The 19155-nt window shown below is 48.5% G+C and overlaps 1 protein-coding gene across 1 annotated transcript in view; it reads right to left on the bottom strand.

Moving 5' to 3' along the window:
* TNR (tenascin R) overlaps positions 1 to 19155 on the bottom strand; it is a 303471-nt gene that overhangs the window by 17698 nt on the left and 266618 nt on the right. Inside the window, exons 9-14 of the mRNA XM_050962984.1 lie at positions 17986 to 18171; positions 9385 to 9474; positions 7652 to 7915; positions 4598 to 4864; positions 3579 to 3698; positions 2147 to 2290 (exon numbers count right to left, since the gene is read on the bottom strand). Of these exons, the coding sequence (XP_050818941.1) occupies positions 2147 to 2290; positions 3579 to 3698; positions 4598 to 4864; positions 7652 to 7915; positions 9385 to 9474; positions 17986 to 18171 (1071 nt within the window). The remainder of the gene's footprint in view (positions 1 to 2146; positions 2291 to 3578; positions 3699 to 4597; positions 4865 to 7651; positions 7916 to 9384; positions 9475 to 17985; positions 18172 to 19155) is intronic.

Raw genomic sequence — 19155 nt, forward strand, 5'->3', positions numbered from 1 at the left:
GAGGTTTTCATGCTAACACCCATATTTTGGACGCTAAGGTCCAGATCTGGGAAAAATGTTATGACAGCTGCTAACTCTGTGGGGTAGAAAACCCTTGCAGTAGGTGAAATTTCTGCTCTTGCTTGCTACAGGCTACTCACAGATCCCCTTCTGCCCATGGCTGTGGTGCATTCCTACCAGAAGGGCTGTTACTGATGGTTGGTACTTTCCCTAGGAAAGGATATTTTAGCATCAGCCAATCAACATCATCTTCTGTGACCTGCTCTCTGGCTGCACGGTTCCCCTCTGCCCTAAGGCAGGCAGACTTTCTAAGGGCTTTTATAGGACATATTTAACAAGTCCTTGTTGGGCCCACAGGAACCCTTGTTCATTGAGTGGAGCTTGGGTCAGCCTGGCACATGTGTAAGCAGAGTCTGAATGAACTCTCCCCTGACATCTAGTGGTGACCTGTGGAAAAAGACTTCAGAATCTGATCTTATTTGTATGGACACACCCACCCCTGCCTAGGTGCTCAGCATGATGGGATTGCTTGCCCAAATGATCACTTTGGCTGGTGCTGGATCCCCAGTCTCCTTGTTGTTGGAGCAGGAGTAATAAAGAGTTGGTATCCTTGTTATGTGAACCGAGGGCAGCAGAGCAGAACATTCCCCAATGGAAGGACTTACCCTCAACTGAACAGCACTCACTAGGCAGGGGACATGGGTTCCAAAGCCCAATGAGTGGAGAGAGGGTGAGGACAGGTACTTGTACCTGGTGGGTTGGTTCCTGTTTGAGGGTCATAAACACCACTTGACCCTTCCATAGGATGACAAGACATCATATGTGAAAAATTGGGATGGGGTGGGGGGATTATAGGAGTGTATATAAGAAAAAAAAAACCAACATCAGGACTGTCCCTATAAAATCAGGACATCTGGTCACCCTACCCTTCCACTCTCCATGGTATAATAAAAGAGCTAATTTAGACTCAATTGAGAGTCTTGTTACAGGCTGCAGAGCTGAAATCATGGATACCTAGGTCTAAGTATTAGACCTACTCTGGGACGGTGTCTGTATTGCAAGAGACTGCCCAGTGTGCACCAGCAGTGAAGCTCCCCCACTAACAGCTGACAGCAGTGTTAAGTGGTGGGGGGGCCCTGAAGACATCTTGGCAAGTGGCTAGCCGGGCAGCTGGCAGAGAGGTGTGGCAAGTGGCTAGCAGGGCAGCTGATGGAGAGGCATGGCCAGCAAGGCAGCTGGTGGAAAAGCGTGTCAATGGCCAGCAGAGAAGCTGCTGGAGAGGGCCAGAGCAAAGCCCTGCAGAGGTGTGGCAATTGGCTGTTGGGATGATAAGCAGCTTCTCGAGCAGTGTTGCGTGTATGGTGCCTCCTTACCCCCCATTCTGCCTTCCACAGAAGATGGGAAGTGAACTCTGTGGATGAACCTCTGAACCCTGGGGTTGCACTGGCCAAGGACAGCAACTGTGAGTAGGGTACAGAGGAAGGACGGGCACGTTAAAGGGACTTTTGGGTTGCTGAACTTAAGAACCTGAGAGGAAAAGGACACTGCCCAACTTACCTGGGGGTAAGTCTTTTGCTCACGGTTTGTGTTTATGAGCCCTAGTTGCGGTGTTTTCCCAAATTAATGCTGAATTAATTCCCTCCTTTTATTAAAAGTTTTTGCTACACTCAGACTCTATGCTTGCAAGAGGGGAAGTATTGCCTCTTAGAGGTGGCCACGGGTGGTGTGTAATTGTCCCAGATCACTGGGTGGGGGCTCAAGCTAGTTTTGTGTTGTATTGTTGAAAAGGAACCCCTAGATACTGAACCCGGCCCTTGATGCTGCTGGCTCCACCTGGCAGAAGGGTTACACATAGTATTTAGAACATTGTGAAGTTATTTCAAAGTGTGGAAACAGCATTAGATGCCTTCATAGTGTCCCTTTCCCTGAACCAGTAATGTGCACCACAAGTCACCAGGAAAAAAGGCTACAGTTATGAGTCCGTACCTCTTTTAAGCTATGGTCATCCAAACAATGAGGTCACCCTGTGAGTCAGCAGCAATTCTGGCTCCCTTGCCCCAACTCCTCTTGCCTCTCCGCACATCACGCCCTGCCAGAGAGCGTGCACAGCACAACCCCCAATCTCATCAATGGAAATGTCCCCGACCTGTATACACGATGCTGGAGACCCGCTCGCTCTCCTCCCGGCCCCGCACGCTGCTCAGGATGATCTCGTACTTGGTCGCTGGCTGCAGGCGGCTGAGGCTGTATTCAGTGACGTCGTTGGCGACTGCCGTGCTGTCCACTCTTCCTGCAAAGCGCGGGCAGAGCAAAGAGCTTCATGGTCGCTCGTTGGATCATCCTGCTCTGAGCAGGAGCCTAAAGAAGCTCAGGCTGCAGTGCAAGGAGCAGAGACCCAGGCACAGTTCTAGGGTACAGGCAGGTTAGGGGATATTGAAAGTACTTACTTGGAGGAGACGCACGGACAGTAATGTGAGTGGCCCTTTGCCACCTGCCTTGCAAGCCCCAGCATAGAGGGCATGCCGAGATACTGGGGATATGCCCACTGTGGGTTGGAACAGCCCCATGGGGCTGCTCAAACTTATGATGGGCTATTTCATCCTCTGGAGCAGTGTCAGATCTGGAGGGCTCGCAGCCACCTTTCCCTTGGGCTGGTCCTCAGTGCCTTGCATCTCACAAGGTGCAGCAGAGTGGATCAATAACACAGGCCAAATTCACTCTTTGTTCTTGCTGGCTTTGGCACCGGCTGCTGGTGGCGGGGTGCCTGATGACAGGGAGGATGTAGCAGTGTGCGGTGATGGCACTGTTTCCTCCATTGACTTTGGGCACTGCATTGCCCCCTAATCTGGGCATCTCCATTTCTGGCTTAGCTCCTAGCAAGACCCCAGAGTTGCTGTGGAGCTGTTCTAGTAGGGCAAGATCCCTTAGGGTATGTCTGCATTGCAGCTGGGAGCATGCACAGATAGATGCCATGCTAGCTTTGCTTGGGTTACCTCGCTCAACAGAGTACTCATCACGGGGGGCTGAGTGGGCTTGTCCTTGGGAGGCCAGCCTGAGCCACCACCTGCACCACTGCAGCCACACTGCTACATTTAGTGCACCAGCTCCGCCAGAGCTAGCGCACGTCTGCCTACCTGTGCTTGGAAATGTGCTCCCAGCAGCTGGGTAGACACAGCCTGGGAGAAAGACTCAGGACCTGTGTTTGAGAGGTGCTGGACCCCCACCCCTCCCATAAGACCTGTTCCCAGCAGGTGTGGAAGTTAGAGCTCTGTGTGTATTACCAGCCACATCATGGTGCATCCCCAGGGGGCTTTAAATTATTATGCCAAGGCTGAACTGACCCACATCCGTTGGGCAGAGGGATTTGGTGACTGTGGAGGTGGCCTGATCAGTGGATAGGAAACATCTGCCCCCTCTCCCATTCCTACCATGCACTTTGCAGTGCTGGCTTCTCCCTATTGCGTACCTCCCCCTGTAGTCACAGCTTGTGAGGTGGCTGGCTGATATTATGCCAGAAGTCACCCAGGAGAGCCCACAGCCCGCTTTGGAACAGCCTTTAGAGCAGGCAGCTGGGTTACCTTGTGCAGATCGGTAGGACACTCTGTAGTGGTCAAAAGCTGTGATAGGAGGGGCCCAGAAGATCATCACCGAGTCCTTGGTTACGTTGCCCACTGTGAGGTTCTTCGGGGGGTCGATCCCTAGAGGAGAAAGGCAGAGGCGAGATAAAGCCTACGAAGCAGTCATGGAACACTGATTGCTGGCTGAACTAGCGGTCGATCCAGCCGAACACACTTGCATGCAGAATTTCCTAGCACTGTCACCCCAGATGCCAGAAAGGGGGGCTGTGTCTATCAGACTCCTCACCTGTAAGAAATGCCAGGTTATGAGGACAGTATGGGTGTATGCAAAGGAGTGACAGCAAGACAACCCACTGGGGGGTTTAAATAGCCAAACTCAACATGGAACACTGACTTCGAACCCTATTCTATGGTTCAACACCTGCCAGGGCTCTGAATGTGAGCTGGGGAAACAAAAAGCCTGGTGCAAAGCTCAGGGAAAGAGTCCCACTGACTGACTCCAGAGGAAGGTCTGAATGCTCAGCCCCTCTCTGGATCTCTGCCATGTGTCTGGAAATGGGTTAGCTCCCAAAACTCCCATTGCTCTAAGCCCATTGTGTATTTGTTTGTGGCTGCTTTCTCCTAAACTTCAGACCACAAAGTAAACACATTCATTTTTTTGGCCACAGTGGAGATTCCAGGATTAAGGGAGGCTAAATGTTTAATCCCCTTGTACTCTTTTGGGTTCTGTTGCCACGGCAAAGACAAGAACAATACAAAACCGGATATGTAGCGTGCTGCAATAGGAGTCCAAGGCAGATTATCTGGTTCTGGAGCATGCAGAACAGGAGGCCTGAGACAAAGTCTAGCTATCAGGCATGTGGAATTGGAGCCTAAGATGAATAATCCCTTTAAAATAATGATCTGTAGGGGCAGCAACTTTCTTTTGTGAAGATAAATTATTCTGTTAGCTCCAATCTCTTCTCCAGCTGGAGATTAGGCATGAGCATTATACCCCATCAGCCAGCTGCTGACTTTACCTGTTGTGATGGAGCCCACTATGGGCTCGGAGCTGACCAAATCATGCACGGCCACCAGTGACACGATATACTCCGTAGATGGCTGCAAGCCAGACAGGGTGGCGTGTCTCTTGGTGGCATCTAGCATGACCTGCTTGGTCTCTTCCTTATCTCTGGGATTGTAGGTCAAGATAAACCTGTCTGCCGGAGGGGAGGGGTCACTCCAGGTGATGTTCAGGCTGGAGGAAGTCACATGAGAAAAGTGCAGCTGTGTAATTGGTCGGAACCCTGGAAACCAAAGAGAGGTGCTGCAAATCTGTCATGGAATGGTTACACACAAGGGCAGGAGCGTTGCATATGACAAGACATCCATCATACAGAATTAATAAGATAAAAGTCTCATTCAAGGAGCATCCCAGGCAGAAGTATGGCTACATGCTGAACCACTTCTCGCTGGGTTATGTCACTCTGTGGCATGATGCTACTGTAGAATACTGGGATTCACTGCCCAGCAGTGTCAGATTGAGAGGCCAGCCCTGGTCTCTCCATTAACTTGAACCAGAGTTGAGAACAAGAGGAAAACTGAGGAAAAAAAGGGTTTCAACCAACAAAATAAGCTCCACCCAGAAACTGGTACCTGCTGAGAGTGCAGGGGCACAATTTAAATATTCACCCCTGTCATAACTGTCTTACTCAGATCTGAACCTTAGAGTTCAGAACATGAGAAGCTAGCATGAAACCTCCAAACTTAATTACCAGCTTGGATCTGATATCGCTGCCACCAGCCAGAATTCCAGTGTCTGGCTCACTCTGGTCTCCCCAAAACCTTCCCTGGGGAATCCCCAAGACTCAGATGCCCTGAGTCTCACCACAAAGGGAAATAACCCACTTCCCTTCCCCCTCTTTACCTCCTCCCAGATTTCCCCCCCTGGGTACTCTAGGATATTCCCTGCTTCAAGTCCTTGAAACACAAGTACCGAGAGATCAATCTCTCTCTCCCCTCACCCAGAGGTTATGCAAATTCAGGCTTAGCAAATCTAACACAGAGATTCTCTCTTCCCCCCGTCTTCTTTCTCCCACCAATTCCCTGGTGAGCTGCAGACTCAATCCCCTTGAGCCCCCACTAAAAAAAAAATCCAGCAGGTCTTAAAAAGAAAGCTTTATATAAAAAGAAAGAAAAAGACATAAAATGGTCTCTGTATCAAGGTGACAATATACAGGGTCAATTGCTTAAAAGAAAAAAATGAATAAACAGCCTTATCCAAAAATAATACAATTTAACACATTCCAGCAACTACCTACATGTAAATACAAAAAAAAAAACACAATATAAACCTATTGTCTTACTATCCTTGTACTTACAACTTGGAAACAGAAGATTAGAAAGCCTGGAGATAGAAAGATCACTCTCAGAGCCGAGAGGGTCACCGAACCAAGACAAAGAACAAAGAACTCACACCCAAAACCTCCCTCCACCCAGATTTGAAAGTCTTGTTTCCTGATTGGTCCTCTGGTCAGGTGTTTGGTTCCCTTTGTTAACCCTTTACAGGTAAAAGAACATTAACCCTTAGCTATCTGTTTATGACAACCCCACCAACAGCTTGAGTCATGCACCCCCGAAAGCACATACACCCCTTAACCTCAGTGGCCCCTCCCTTCAGCTCCCAGCTGTTTGCTGCTGCTTCTCCCCACAGCCGCAGCTTGCAGCTCATCAGCTCCACAATCTGTTGCACAGGGAGGGGGCCTAGTCAGCAGGGCCGGTGCAACCATTTAGGCAAACTAGGTGGCCGCCTAAGGCGCCTAGTGATTGGGGTCGCCAAAAAGTCCCCTCAGGCGAGGAAGTGGAGTGGAGGTGAGCTGGGTGGGGGGACGCGTGGGGAGGGCTGCCCGCAGTAACGGGGCAGGCGCAAAGGGGAACAGCTCCCCGCCCCAGCTCACCTCCACTCTGCCTCCTCCACCGAGCACACAGCCTAGCTCTAAGTCTCCTCCAATCGGCGCCGCATGCCTGGGCGGGGAGGAGAAGTAGAGGGGCACCAGCATGCTCAGTGGAGGAGGCGGAGCCAAGGTGAGCTGGATGGGGGAAAATGCAGGCAGGGTTAGCTGCCGTGGCAGGGGGAGGTCTCCCCAGGCAGGGTTAGCTGCCGTGGCAGGAGGGAGGGGGGAGGTCTCCCCAGGCAGGGTTAGCTGCCATGGCAGGGGGGAGGTCTCCCCAGGCAAGGTTAGCTGCCGTGGCGGGGGCGGGGGACGTCTCCCCAGGTGGGGTTAGCTGCCATGGGGGGATGGGGAAGAGTCTCCCCGGGTGGGGTTAGCTGCCGTGAGGGGACAGGAGGAGTCTCCTGGACGGGGTTAGTTGCTGTGGGGGGACGGGGTGGAGAGGGGTTAGCTGTCGTGGTGGGGGGGTGGGGGGGGGTGTCGTGGTGGGGGGGTGTCGTCTAGGGCGTGAAACTTCCTTGCACTGGCCCTGCTAGCCAGCAACCCGTGGCAGAAATCTGGGGTGGGGGACACATGACCCCGCATGCCCCCCCATGCATCGCCTCTGGCTCTACCTACAATAGTCGCCAGACACTCTCAGTGGATTGGGCAGATATTCAAAATCTGATTGGATGTACTATCTTGGTTCCTTGAGCATGGGCTCTGCAAGCTCCTAGAGCCTGGCCCCGTTGACTGAGTCAAAAATGGAAGTAGAGGTATCTCACTAAGGCCACCCCACCATGGTGCCAGAATGCAACATCCCTCACAGTAGATGGACCTGTGATCCCCCAACCCCTTTCTTACAGACTTTCCCAAGCAATGACACAATGAACGATGCTGCTATTTCAGTGATCATCACTGGGTATCCGAGTTCACCACACAGATGTATGGGCAGTTTACACCTCTTGGATGAGCTGTTCCAGACTCGGACTGACATCTCTGCATCAGTTATGCTCAGCTCACATTTGCATCCATAATAGCTAGAGACTTTTTTTTTCCAAACAAAATGTTGAGATTTGGGAGCACAAGATGTCAGGTCAGGAGATGTGCCAGCGTGTTGCACCAATCTGAGCCCTGGCAGAGTTTGTCCCGGCCCCTCCCTACCTGTGAATGCATCCACTGTGGACTCCAAGCTCTGCTGACGGCCTCTCTCGGCAATGATTGAGATAGTATATTCTGTACCGGGATCCAGGTCTGAGAGTGTCAGCTCAGACTTATCCTTGGGTGCAGTCACCTCGGAGGCCATTCCGGAGGCTGGAGTGAAGGTGATGCGGTAATGGTCTATGGGGCCCTTGGCCTGGGTCCAGGCCAGGGAGATAGACGTGTCCGTGGAGGCTGTCACCACAAGGTTCCGAGGGCTGTCCAGCTCTGTAGGAGGAGACAATTATGAGGTAAATTGGTGGCTCTCAACCTTTCCAGATTACTGTACCTCTTTCAGAGTCTGATTTGTCTTGCAAACCCCCACGTGTCTCCCCACTTAAAATGGACTTGCTTACAAAATCAGACATGAAAAGACAAGTATCACAGCACTCTATTTCTGAAAAATTGCTTACTTTCTAATGTTTACCATATAATTATAAAATAAACCTATTGGAATATAAATATTGTACTTACATTTCAGTGTATAGTATATAGAGCAGTATAAAGAAATCATTGTCTGTATGACATTTTAGTTTGTACTGACTTCACTATGGCTTTTTATGTAGCTGGTTGTAAAACTAGACAAATATTTAGATGAGTTGATGTACCCCCTGGAATACCTCTGAGTACCCCAGGTTGAGAATCGCTGAGGTACATTGTAATGCAAGCCACAGGGCTCAGCACACTGGAGTTGTGCTGGTTGAATTGTGTACACTACAGCCCAGGACTCTGAGCAGGACCGCTGAGCATTGCTGAATGGTGCATGGCTTCCAGGCATGCCCAGAAGTGACTTTATGATAACAAGGGCATCTCTGGTGCGTGAATCAGTTGGGAGGGGCAGGCAGGGGAGCTGGCTAGTGCTTTTGGTACATGAAGTGACACTCCCCTTGTCACAAGACCTAAGCACACTTATGAAGACGGGGGCTACGGCTACACTAGAGAGATGACTGTGGCGAAGCTGCCAGCTCTCTAATGTAGCCACTATAAGCTGACGGGAGAGAGCTCTCCCCTCAGCTTAACTACTCCAGCCCCCGTGAGCGGCAGTAGCTGTGTTAGCAGGAGAAGCATAGGCGTGGGAACTAGGGGTACGGGGGGTGCTGCAGCAGGTTTTATGCAGGGTCCCAACCCCACCCCTGGGGCTGTGCTCCTGGCCCTGCACGTGGGGTTCCGGCTGCCACCCCATGCCCGGGGCTCCGCTCCCAGCCTCACATGCAGGGTCCCGGCTGCTGGGCCCGTGCCCTCCTCCAGCCTTGGCTCCCTTACCCCTGTCCAGGTCCCCTCCTCCTGTAGACAAGGCCTTGCTCCCGGCCCCAGCTTGCGGGGGGGGGGCAGGGGGGCATGGACAGGGGTAAAGGGGCTGGCTTTCAGCATCCCTGCTAGTAAAAGTGTTCCAGCATCACTGAGGAGATGCTGTCCCACTGACATAGTGCAGTCCATATCGGCACTTATGTTGCTCTGGGGGGGGGTTATTTACCCCCCCCCAAGTGACATAAGTTATGCTGACTTAAACTGTAGTGTAGACAGGTTAGCTGGCAGGATCCTATAGCTGAGGCTCTCCCTGGCTCTGCACAGGCTAAGGCTGGACATGGTTTAAAGGAAGCAGTGCTGTGCTCTAAGAATGATGCCAGTGACTACGGTGCTGCGCGTTTTATTTTGCGTGTTTGTAGGGCTGTGATCTGATGGCACATGGAACTCACCGGTCCTTGCGTTCATGGTGGCTGGGATGCTCTGCTTGCTATCCATGACGGCTGATATCCCAATTCCATATTCGGTTCCTGGCACCAGATCTGCCAGCAGATACAAAAAAAGACAGGTTATGCTTATGTGTGTGTGCATGAGTGTGTGTGTATTACCAACCACATGATTGTATCTCCTTTGCTTTGCCTCACCCCCAGCATTCTCTCTTCACTATCAACCTTGTCATGGCAACTCCACGTTCTCTTGTTCTGTCTAAGACTCTAAGTGCGTTTAAAGAGCACAGTATTTATGGTATCTAGGTACTAAGGTTGCTGCTGAAAATTTTCCAATAAAACTATTTGGCACTGCTGAATTATTTTCTGGAGTATCAAGTGAAGCAACTTAGGGAAATCTTAGGAGAAATTACCTCAGAAAACAACTTCATAGTGTGAGAGTTCACGTGAACAAGTGTCTGCGGAAGCCATTGACCAGGCATAACAATTTCTGATGACCCTCCAAAGGCCGGGGAAGTGGAATCATGCTACATATTCTTGATCACCATCTACTGGTGCCTTATCTATTAGCAATTTATATATGTACCTATAGAGACCACCCCTGAAACACCTATCACCACAAAATTTTATTTTGATTTGCTACTGCTACTGAGAGATGTCCCAATTTCTCCAAGACTACTCGGTTGCTCTATGACAAGGATAGGCCTGTAGCTTAGAACGTAGCATGCTGTCACAGGTGATTGATCAGTGCAAAATCTGGAGTTGTGTCTATCTGTAAAATTGGGGAAGAAACACTTTTATACCTTGCAAAAGTATTGTGAGCATGATTTAGAGCTTGCAGCTAGCTGGAGTGTAAATCTACCCAGCCCTAGCCTGCCGCGCACTGTGTCCGATGTACACTAACAGTTCTTTAGTGTACTCTGATCTACACCTGTTTCAAAGCAGGGTACATCAAAACACACTAGGGTACCATTAGTGTGTGGCAGCAGGGTCCACGTGGCCAGTGAGTACAGGGTAGATTCATGCCCCAGCTTGCCATGGACTAAATGTTTGTGTAGACCAGCACCGAGTTAATATTTTAGATCCTGCTTTGAAAATGGAGAGCAATACAGAACCTCTAAGTAATATTCTTAGAGGTCAACAAATGTCCATGTAAGTTGTGTCTTGATTTGAGCTGGAGCGGTTGGCTCTTTTGGGAGCACTGCATACATTGTTTGCTGGTGAAATTGGATTATTCTAACAAAGACAAGGCAATGTTTTTTAAAAGCAACTGTTGAGACCTGCTGTAGTCGCCTGTAAAAAGACAGAAATTCAGAGCAAGAGACTCAGCCAGAGAGAGATGGAAATGATAAGCTAGCTTTATTTGTTACCAAAATGATTTGACATCTAACATTGTCATCTGCGTTTCTTATTTTTGCGGTGTAGATGAAATGGTCAATAATTAATGAAGGAACAGTTTTTTGCTCTGAGAGCTGAAACAAGCAGGTCCTAGACTGTGGTAGGCACAACCTGTGATTTCTGACTCAGGAGATTGAAATCTAGCTAATTTCCTGGGTACTGATTGCAGATCACTATTTTATCTTGGTGGAATATCTCATGGGTTTGTCTGTCACTTTTGGTTTCTGATGGGTTTCTCTCTCTCCTGCCTGGCCATTATTGATTTTTCCCATCAAGTTAGATAAAGCTGTAAAAAAAACAGCAGCCAAGCAAAACTCATTTCCACAGAAGCAGCACTGCCAAAATGTGACACAGCAGCATGCAGGAGCCCTTATCTGGGACCAATCTCTGACCCCTCCCTACCTTCTGTGGACTAAGAGGCAGGGAAATAGGTTGTGTTCACTGCTACTGAACTGCTAGGTGGCCTTCAAGTCACATCATCTCTCTGGGCCTCTGTTTTCCCTGCCACCCTTTGCCTGTCTTGTCTATTTAGGTTGTACTCTCTTGTCTCTCTCACGACACATTTGTGCAGCACCAAGCACAACGGAGCCCTGATCTCAGCAGGGGATTGTAAATGCTACTTTAATACAAGTAATAACGATCATTTAGGCACCAAAGTAAGTGTCATAATTGGGGCTGCTGGGTGCTGAGCCCTGTTGAAAATCTGGCCCCAATTGTGGGTGCTGAGTACTTGGAAATATGGCTCAAAGCTGCTTGGAAAATCTAGCCCATAGTGCTTGCAGGGATCTGTTCCATTGCTACTTCTCCATCTGCTCCCACCTTGATCAGGAAAGAGAGCATGGTCTGGTCACTGTTAAGGCCTAGGGCAGCAGGGAGATCAGGGCTGGTGGTGTGGCATTCTCTCAGGTAAGTGCTCAGAGTCCTCGTAATTGGATTACAAAGTACTTCATTCTTTTCTCTGGCCAGCGGCACAAGGACAGGGAAGCTGAGCTGCTAATCCTTCACCAGCTCTAATTAGGCACTGCGTAATTAGTGAGGGGTGAATGAGGCATGTGGCCACTCCAGAGGTCCTGTTCTGTGCACATTCCTTCTCGGCAAAATTATGAACAGAGGAACCCAATCCTTACTTATCCTTTTAACAGCTGCCAAAACGTTCCTCAACCATCCACCCCAACCCTGCATCCCCCACAGTGCTAAGAGCACCAATCCCTGTGAGAACTATACATAATGGCAGTCTCCTGACTTCCCACCCAGCCCTTGGAGTGTTGAGCCCATGACTCCTACCTACCCTCTTTGCCCCCATCTATGTGTACAGAAAAAGGAGACTCCCAGGGCTACGTAAATGCCAGGGCCAGTGCTGCAAAAGGATCATAGGTTTGGATAAGTAGCACACCCGAATTAAGATACTGCATGCACCATACTCTCCAAACCACTTGGGTCTGCAAAACTGGACTGGCAATCTGTCCATCTTGTGAGATTTCCAGTACTTTTCATGCTGGAAATACTAGGAGATGGCCTTTTCCTGTCCAGGTATACTTCAGGAAGTGCGGAAGCACATGAAATTTAAAAAAAAAAAAAAAAGTGAAATAATAAACAGAAACTTCTGTCACCCCAGGGTCCTGAATTTCAAGGGCTGCTATGAGCTCTGAAGCGTCGGAGAGCCAGCACCCCATAAACCATGCTGAAACTTTAAGGGTTGCAGTATCCCCACCAGCAGGCTATATCTGTGCAAGAAGACAAGCAGTGGAGGCAGCTAGTTTCATGACAAGAGAGAGACAAAACAAACACTAAAAATAAATCCCCCATTAGGGAGGAACGTCCTTGCCAATGGAATTAAGGGAAACACGTTTCATGCTTCTGTGTAGCACAGAGATGCAGAATAGACCAGCTACCGAATCTGTGCAGCACCTGAGTGCTGCTTTCCCAAGCAGTTAAACAGAGATGAGTAATGTCTTCTCCCCCGGCTCCTTCCTTCCTTTCCTACTCAGGATAGGGAATCCTCCAAGGCCAATGTGTGGTTTTGTATGAGGATGAGTGATGGACAACAGTTCCATGTCAGTCTCTGCACTAGAGCTGGCCAAAAAACAGGGAGGGAGTTGGCCAAAGATTAAGAATAACCATCAAGGTTGTTTTTGTTTTGCCAGTTTTCAAAAGAAATGGTGTTTTCAGTTATTGGACTTTTTTTTGCAAAAATGTTCAGGTTTGGAATTTTTAATTTGCTCTTCCATCTCCCCTGTTTCCATTTTGGCCACTGCAAAGGGGAAGGAAGAGAGACTGAGCCAAGGAAGGGAGGGTCTAAAGGATCAGCGAAGGACCAAATAAAAAATGACAAATGTGTGTTTTTCAATTTCATGGGGGGAAAATTAAAATTAAAAAATCCCCACAACAGTTTCTGATTTTGAAAAAAGATTAATGTCCAACTAAAATGTTTAATTCCAGTACTTACTTTGCTTGTTTGCCAGGCTCACAAAAGTGATCTTCAGTCCTTTCTACTCCACAGCTCTGTCTGGGCCAGATCCTTGGCTGATGTGAAGAGAATCCAATGGAGTTACACCAGTTTACATCAGCTGAGAATCTTGCCTTAAGCATCTATTAATTTTCATTGCTGCCATCCCTGGCAGCTAATAAAGCTATAGGAGAGGGAGCCAGAGTATGTTCTGGATCATGTATCATCAACAGACTGGTTAACGGAATTCTGTTTGCAGAACCTCAATTACTGTGAGGCAGTGCTAGAAAGGAAGGACACAGCTTGACTTTCAGATCCCAGGCTTGGGTTACAGGGATAGCACCTAAGAAGCCCTACTTTCACCTTCAAATGGAGCAAAGCTGGCAGGCACCCTCATGAGACAATTGCATGAAGCCCACTGTGGGAAAGAACTGATTTTCCATGTGTGTTGTAGGAGATGGGCATGAGCTAGTTCACTAAACTGGCCACTTGTTGGCAATGCCATTCCATAACACACTAGGCTCTCCCCTCGCCCAACAAAAACAGCTAGACTGTGAAATCATTGGGCACCTTGGCACACCTGGCACTGGTATATCAGTATCCAGATGTGGGGATGGGCAGTAGCTAAGACTTAGTCCAAAGGCAAAGATCATTAGATTAGGAGATATCCTGGGTCACTGGGCTGGCTTTAAGTGTGGGCTGACCAAGAGGCTGCGTTTCATGGGGCATCGTGATGCTGGCTGGAATTCAGCTGCAGGAAGAAGCCATCTGGCCAGAAGACCCCATGTGCTGTGATCCCCTCCCAAAATCATGTGCTGCAAGAAGAGGCCGAATGGCCAGCAGGCAGGACCCCTACTCTACTCAGGGAAGAGGAAATGGAAACCAACAGGCTGCAGGAAAAGAGAGACAGGAGGGGAACTTGGGAAGGGAAAGAGATGGAAGGCTTAGGGGAGAGCCTGAAATATTCTTTAGTCAGGTGTCAGCCCACCTAGGGCTGATTCCACTGGGGAATTTGGTTCCCTCCGTGCGAACATACAATTTTTTCTTCACTGCAGCACCCAGCAATGTACTGAATAAACTCCGAAGCACAGCTCTTTCCAGAGAGTAATGAAGATAACTCTATTTTCCAGGCAACCAATGGCAACATTACAGCCCCATCCAAATAGCTGCATCACTGCTTTCCCTCCAGAGGCCATCCTACTGCCCGCCGCTCATGGTGTGCTGAATCCTGGCTAGAGCTGCAGCAGTAGTGGGTATCGGTATCCCAGGGGCTGGGCAGCTTATGGGGTAGCTGAAGGTAAATGCTGTAACTAGCAGCATAAAACCTGATCCAGTTCTCTTGCTCTGCATCCCCCACAAAACAAGGAAGAGTTGCACGTTAACAGGGCCAGCAGGATGTTCCCTGAAACTCGGCTCTCTCCTGCTCCGAGTGCCTGGAGGCATGAATGCAAGGTCACCTACGTAGAGCTCTTTGTGGCAGCAAAAAGTCTTCTCTTTAAGCTCTCCATCATCTGCTCCTCACTGCACTCTGACTCCAATCCAATTAGACTCCCTTCAGAGGTAGGGTGGGGAGTGAGAGAAGCACTGTTAGCCTTGGCCATTATTTGGCTGGGAGCTCTCTAGGGTAACCTCCGATGCTGAGGAAGTGGAGTTAGATATTCAGCAGAAGCCACGCATCCCCTGGAGTCAGCGGTGGTGCAGTGCTCAGTCATGGTGTTAGGAGTCCTGTGCTGGTGCACATACTAGCGTTTGGGTGGCATGTCATCCTCAGCTGTGATCCTTGTAGATGTTACGGCACTCATTGCAAAAGTAGGAACATTAGCTCTGGAGACCTGCTCAGCTTCTAGTTTGGCTAATTACCTTCTGCTGACCTAAATTCTTCCCACAGTTTAAGTGGATACTGCTAGTCATCTTCCCTTCCCTCCCCCAGCGGGGGTGTAGTGTGGCTGTGCTGTTAAAGAGCTGCCAGACTTCAGTGATGGGCAAAGTGATTCCTCTCTGTCAATTGCAGTGATTTCTGTTATAACAGAGCAGTGTTTTACTGTGCTATAATTACACTGTATTTGTTTTCCTTATACGGTGCCCTGAGACTTTCCATGAGAGTTGGAAGAAGATGATGATGATGATGATGATGGAGGAAACACTCTATATAAAAATGAGTCACTTACACTGAGTCAGCTTCCAACTCTCTGGAGTTGAGACATGTGAAGGAAGAGTAACTGAAGAGCAAAGGGAAAGAATCATTACAGAGAGTGCTAAAGGACAGTGCTCCCTTGGGACACAAGGTGGGTGGGGTAATAGCTTTGATTGGACCAACTGCTGTTGGTGAGAGAGACAAGCTTTCGAGCTTGCACAGAGCTCTAAGTTTCTCAGACCTGAAGAAATGCTCTATGTAAGCTCGGAGGCTTGTCTCTTTCACCAACAGAAGTTGGTCCAATCAAAGCCATGACCTCACTCTCCTTCTCTCTTGACTATCCTGGGACTGACACAGCTACAATACCGGAGCTACCTAGGAACACATTCTTAACACGATCCAGAGTGAAATCTCTTAGCACTGTATAGGAGACTGGTAATGGTGGAAGCAGCGTTGCAATATGAGGATAATTCTGGCCTCTGCATTGTGTAAAAGAGATCATCAATATGGGGGAAACACTAACCAGGGCCTTTCAAAGCTCTGGATGCCTTGTTTGGAGAGGCTAGAGAGAGACCTGATCCAAGACCCAGAATCTGAACCCCTTTGGGTTTGACGGGAGATTTGAGTACAGATCCAGTTTCAGTTGTGGGCCATCTCAGCTAGAGACGCTAGATTGGGATTCATGGGAAAGAGTGGATTAACAGGTGACCTTGTAGAAGGAAACGTGTTTCTGAGGGGAACAGAAAGCCTAGCTGTTATGAAACTTCTGGTGCTGATATTAACGGCAAGAACAAAGGGTGCCAGCTAAACCTGGAGAGACGTCATATCCTGCAGAATTCCAGGTGGAATTTCTTTACATGGAGCAACTAGAGGAAGACTCTAAGGCACTCAGACCCTTTACTGTCTATATAACCCTTTCAGTTGAATCTATCCATCACCAACATTGTCCTCAGTATGGGTCTGATCCAAAGCCCAGAAAGGCTCCCATTGATTCCAACAGGCTATGAATCAGTCTGCAACTCCATGTAGAATTTGGGGCCTAAATGACCTTGGCAGCATCCCTTTAGTATAAGGAGTGGACTCACCATGGCAACAACATGGAAAACACCTATAAAGAATTTACAAAGGAATTGGACAAATGAAATAGCCCTGGGGTGAGATGGGAGTTTTGCAATCTCTTCAGTTGCTGAGGTAATGGACTTTTGATGCTTGCCTCTCTTCACTGTCCATAATTCCCTGTCTCAGAATCATAGACAGCAAATAGATTCTTCATTCAGATTTACCCTCTAGTGCCAGCTTGTGCCTTATGATTTTTACCATTATAAATATTTGCATTGTGGGAACACTTAGATGCTCCAGCTGAGATCAGAGGCTCACTGTGCTAGGTGCTGCACAGACACATTGATAAGCCATTCCCTGCCTCAAAGAGCTAACAATCCAAACAGACAAGACAGATCAAAGGGTGGGGGGAGGAAGTGTTATTCCCTACAATAGACTGATCTAAGATTTTGTTTGGTCTAGTTTTCAGTGTCTCAGGCTCTCCAGAGAGGCCATTTGACACCACCAGCCTGTTCTCTTTAAGCCTGTCGCAATTCTTCAGCATGTCTCTCAAGTCTTCCTTCTCCACAAATGCATGCCCGGGAAACCCCTTTATTGTGTTTGCTTTAATTGGCTTTACTTGGCAACAGCTCTCAGTGAAATATTTCAGTAACAGATTCTGCTCTTAATTACATAGAGGTAAATCCAGACTGACTCCATGGGGTGGATGATATTTATGTCAAGGGAGTAACAACAGATTTACACCAGTGTAACTGAAAGCAGAATTAGGCCCATTTGCAGAACTTACCTTTCACTGCTTGCCTGCAAAGGTAGTAAACGTCTCTGAAGAAAGCTGGCAGGTAAGTTAAGTTAACATGGTTTCATAGTCTGTGAAGTCTCCCTCTAATCAAATTCTGCTTCTCAAGGCAGTTGCCCTCATGAAATGCAGCAAAAATGACATCTAATATTGTATTTTTCACACACTTCATTGTCACACTCACTGCTCTAATTGCTTTCCGGCCCTGCAGTCTTTTTTGTGATTAATTCTGTTGTGTTTGCAACTTTCCAACCAAGCAGAGTCTGACCTGGGCTTTCCCAAAAAATCACTCGTTTTGCCTAGAACCAGATGCCACAGACCCATGGGGGTTCCAGCTAGACAAGTGCCAGACCACCGGGGTATCCACTAGATAGATGTCAGAGATGCAGGAGGGTACCATGGATACTGCGTGGTCTTGTGTGCAGGGCAAGACCTGGCAGAGGTGTGGCTTCACTGCTATTTTTAGCCATGCTTGCTAGATCAAAGCTAGTTCGGGTATGTCTATACGTGCTGCACCACACTTCCTGACTGCTGTGTAGACATACCCTAAGTCTCATCAGTGTCAATCAGGAAACCCCACTGAAGTCAGTGATGGGCGAATCAGGCCCAAGTTGTCTCAAGAGCATCTCAGTACATAGGGAGTGGGATGGAAGAAACTGTATGTTGCATGGGCTTGGTCTCCCTCCCTGGTCTCCTGAATGGGGCCCAGTGCATGGAGAAAAACAGGCTGCCCAGCATCCATGTAGATCCTGGCACGTCCACAGAGAGATTTACCTGTGAGGGTGGCCCGGGTTGTCAGGCCGGCGTTCCGTGGCACCAGCACCTCGTGGTACTGCTCGCCTGCTAGCGTGCTGTACACCACCCTGTAGTTCTGCACCTCCGCCTCACTGTTGTCCCACTCCAGTTCCAGGCTGGCCAATGTTCGCAAGCCCACCCGGAGGTTCTTGGGTGCATCGATCTCTATATAAGATAAGAAAACAAATGCAGTTCCATCTGCCGGGACTGCCCCCATCTGCAGCTGAGGAAATGCTTTCATGTGTTGGCAAGGAATCCAAGCTGTGTTATTATGAGACCATGGAATTCTACCACCCCAGACACTAACTGTGATCTAACCTGCAGGGAGGTGCACTTGCTGAGCTGTGTGGCTATCAAGGTATTCCTATGATCCCTGTCTCTGTGGTAGCTAGCCCCTTACATTAATTCATAGATTTTAAGGTCAGAAGGCTCTATTGTGATCATCTAGTCTGGCTTCCTGCATAGCACAGGCCAGTGAATGGAGATGGACAGTAGAGCGTCTCTTTTGTAAAAAGATACCCAATTTTGATTGAAAGAGTTCAGGTGATGGTGAATTCACCACATCCCTCAATAAATTGTTCCAATGATGAATTACCCTTGCTGTGTTTTTTTTTAAAGCATGTTGAAATTGAATCCACCCAATACCTCAACGAGGTAAGGAATTATTATTATTATTCCCATTTTACAGATGGGGAAACTGAGGCACAGTAAGGGAAAAAGTCTATGGTGGAGCCAAGATTTGAACCCAGGACTCCTCCTGAGTGCCATAACCACAAGATCTCATGGCTCATCACAGACTCATAGGCAGGTAAATCCTGCCGTGATAGCATGCCTTGTTTAGCACTGCTACATATTACTGTACATATTGTACCAAATTCTGCCCTCATTTATACTCATGCAACCCTATTCTGATCAACAGGATTGTACAGGTATAGCTGAGGGCAGGATTTGGCCATTTTATATCCAGGGTATAACTACTTTTCGGTAGTCTACAGATAAATTTATACTCAGTAGATCCCATCTAACTATTTTGTTTTTGGAGGGATTTTTTAATCATAACAACTCATAGCGATAATACAAGGAAAGGCAAATTCAGCAAACTGATAGCACTGTACATCTCATTCTAAATATATACAGTAGCGACACTAC

Source organism: Gopherus flavomarginatus, chromosome 7, assembly GCF_025201925.1.
Source record: "Gopherus flavomarginatus isolate rGopFla2 chromosome 7, rGopFla2.mat.asm, whole genome shotgun sequence".
NCBI lineage: Eukaryota > Metazoa > Chordata > Testudines > Testudinidae > Gopherus > Gopherus flavomarginatus.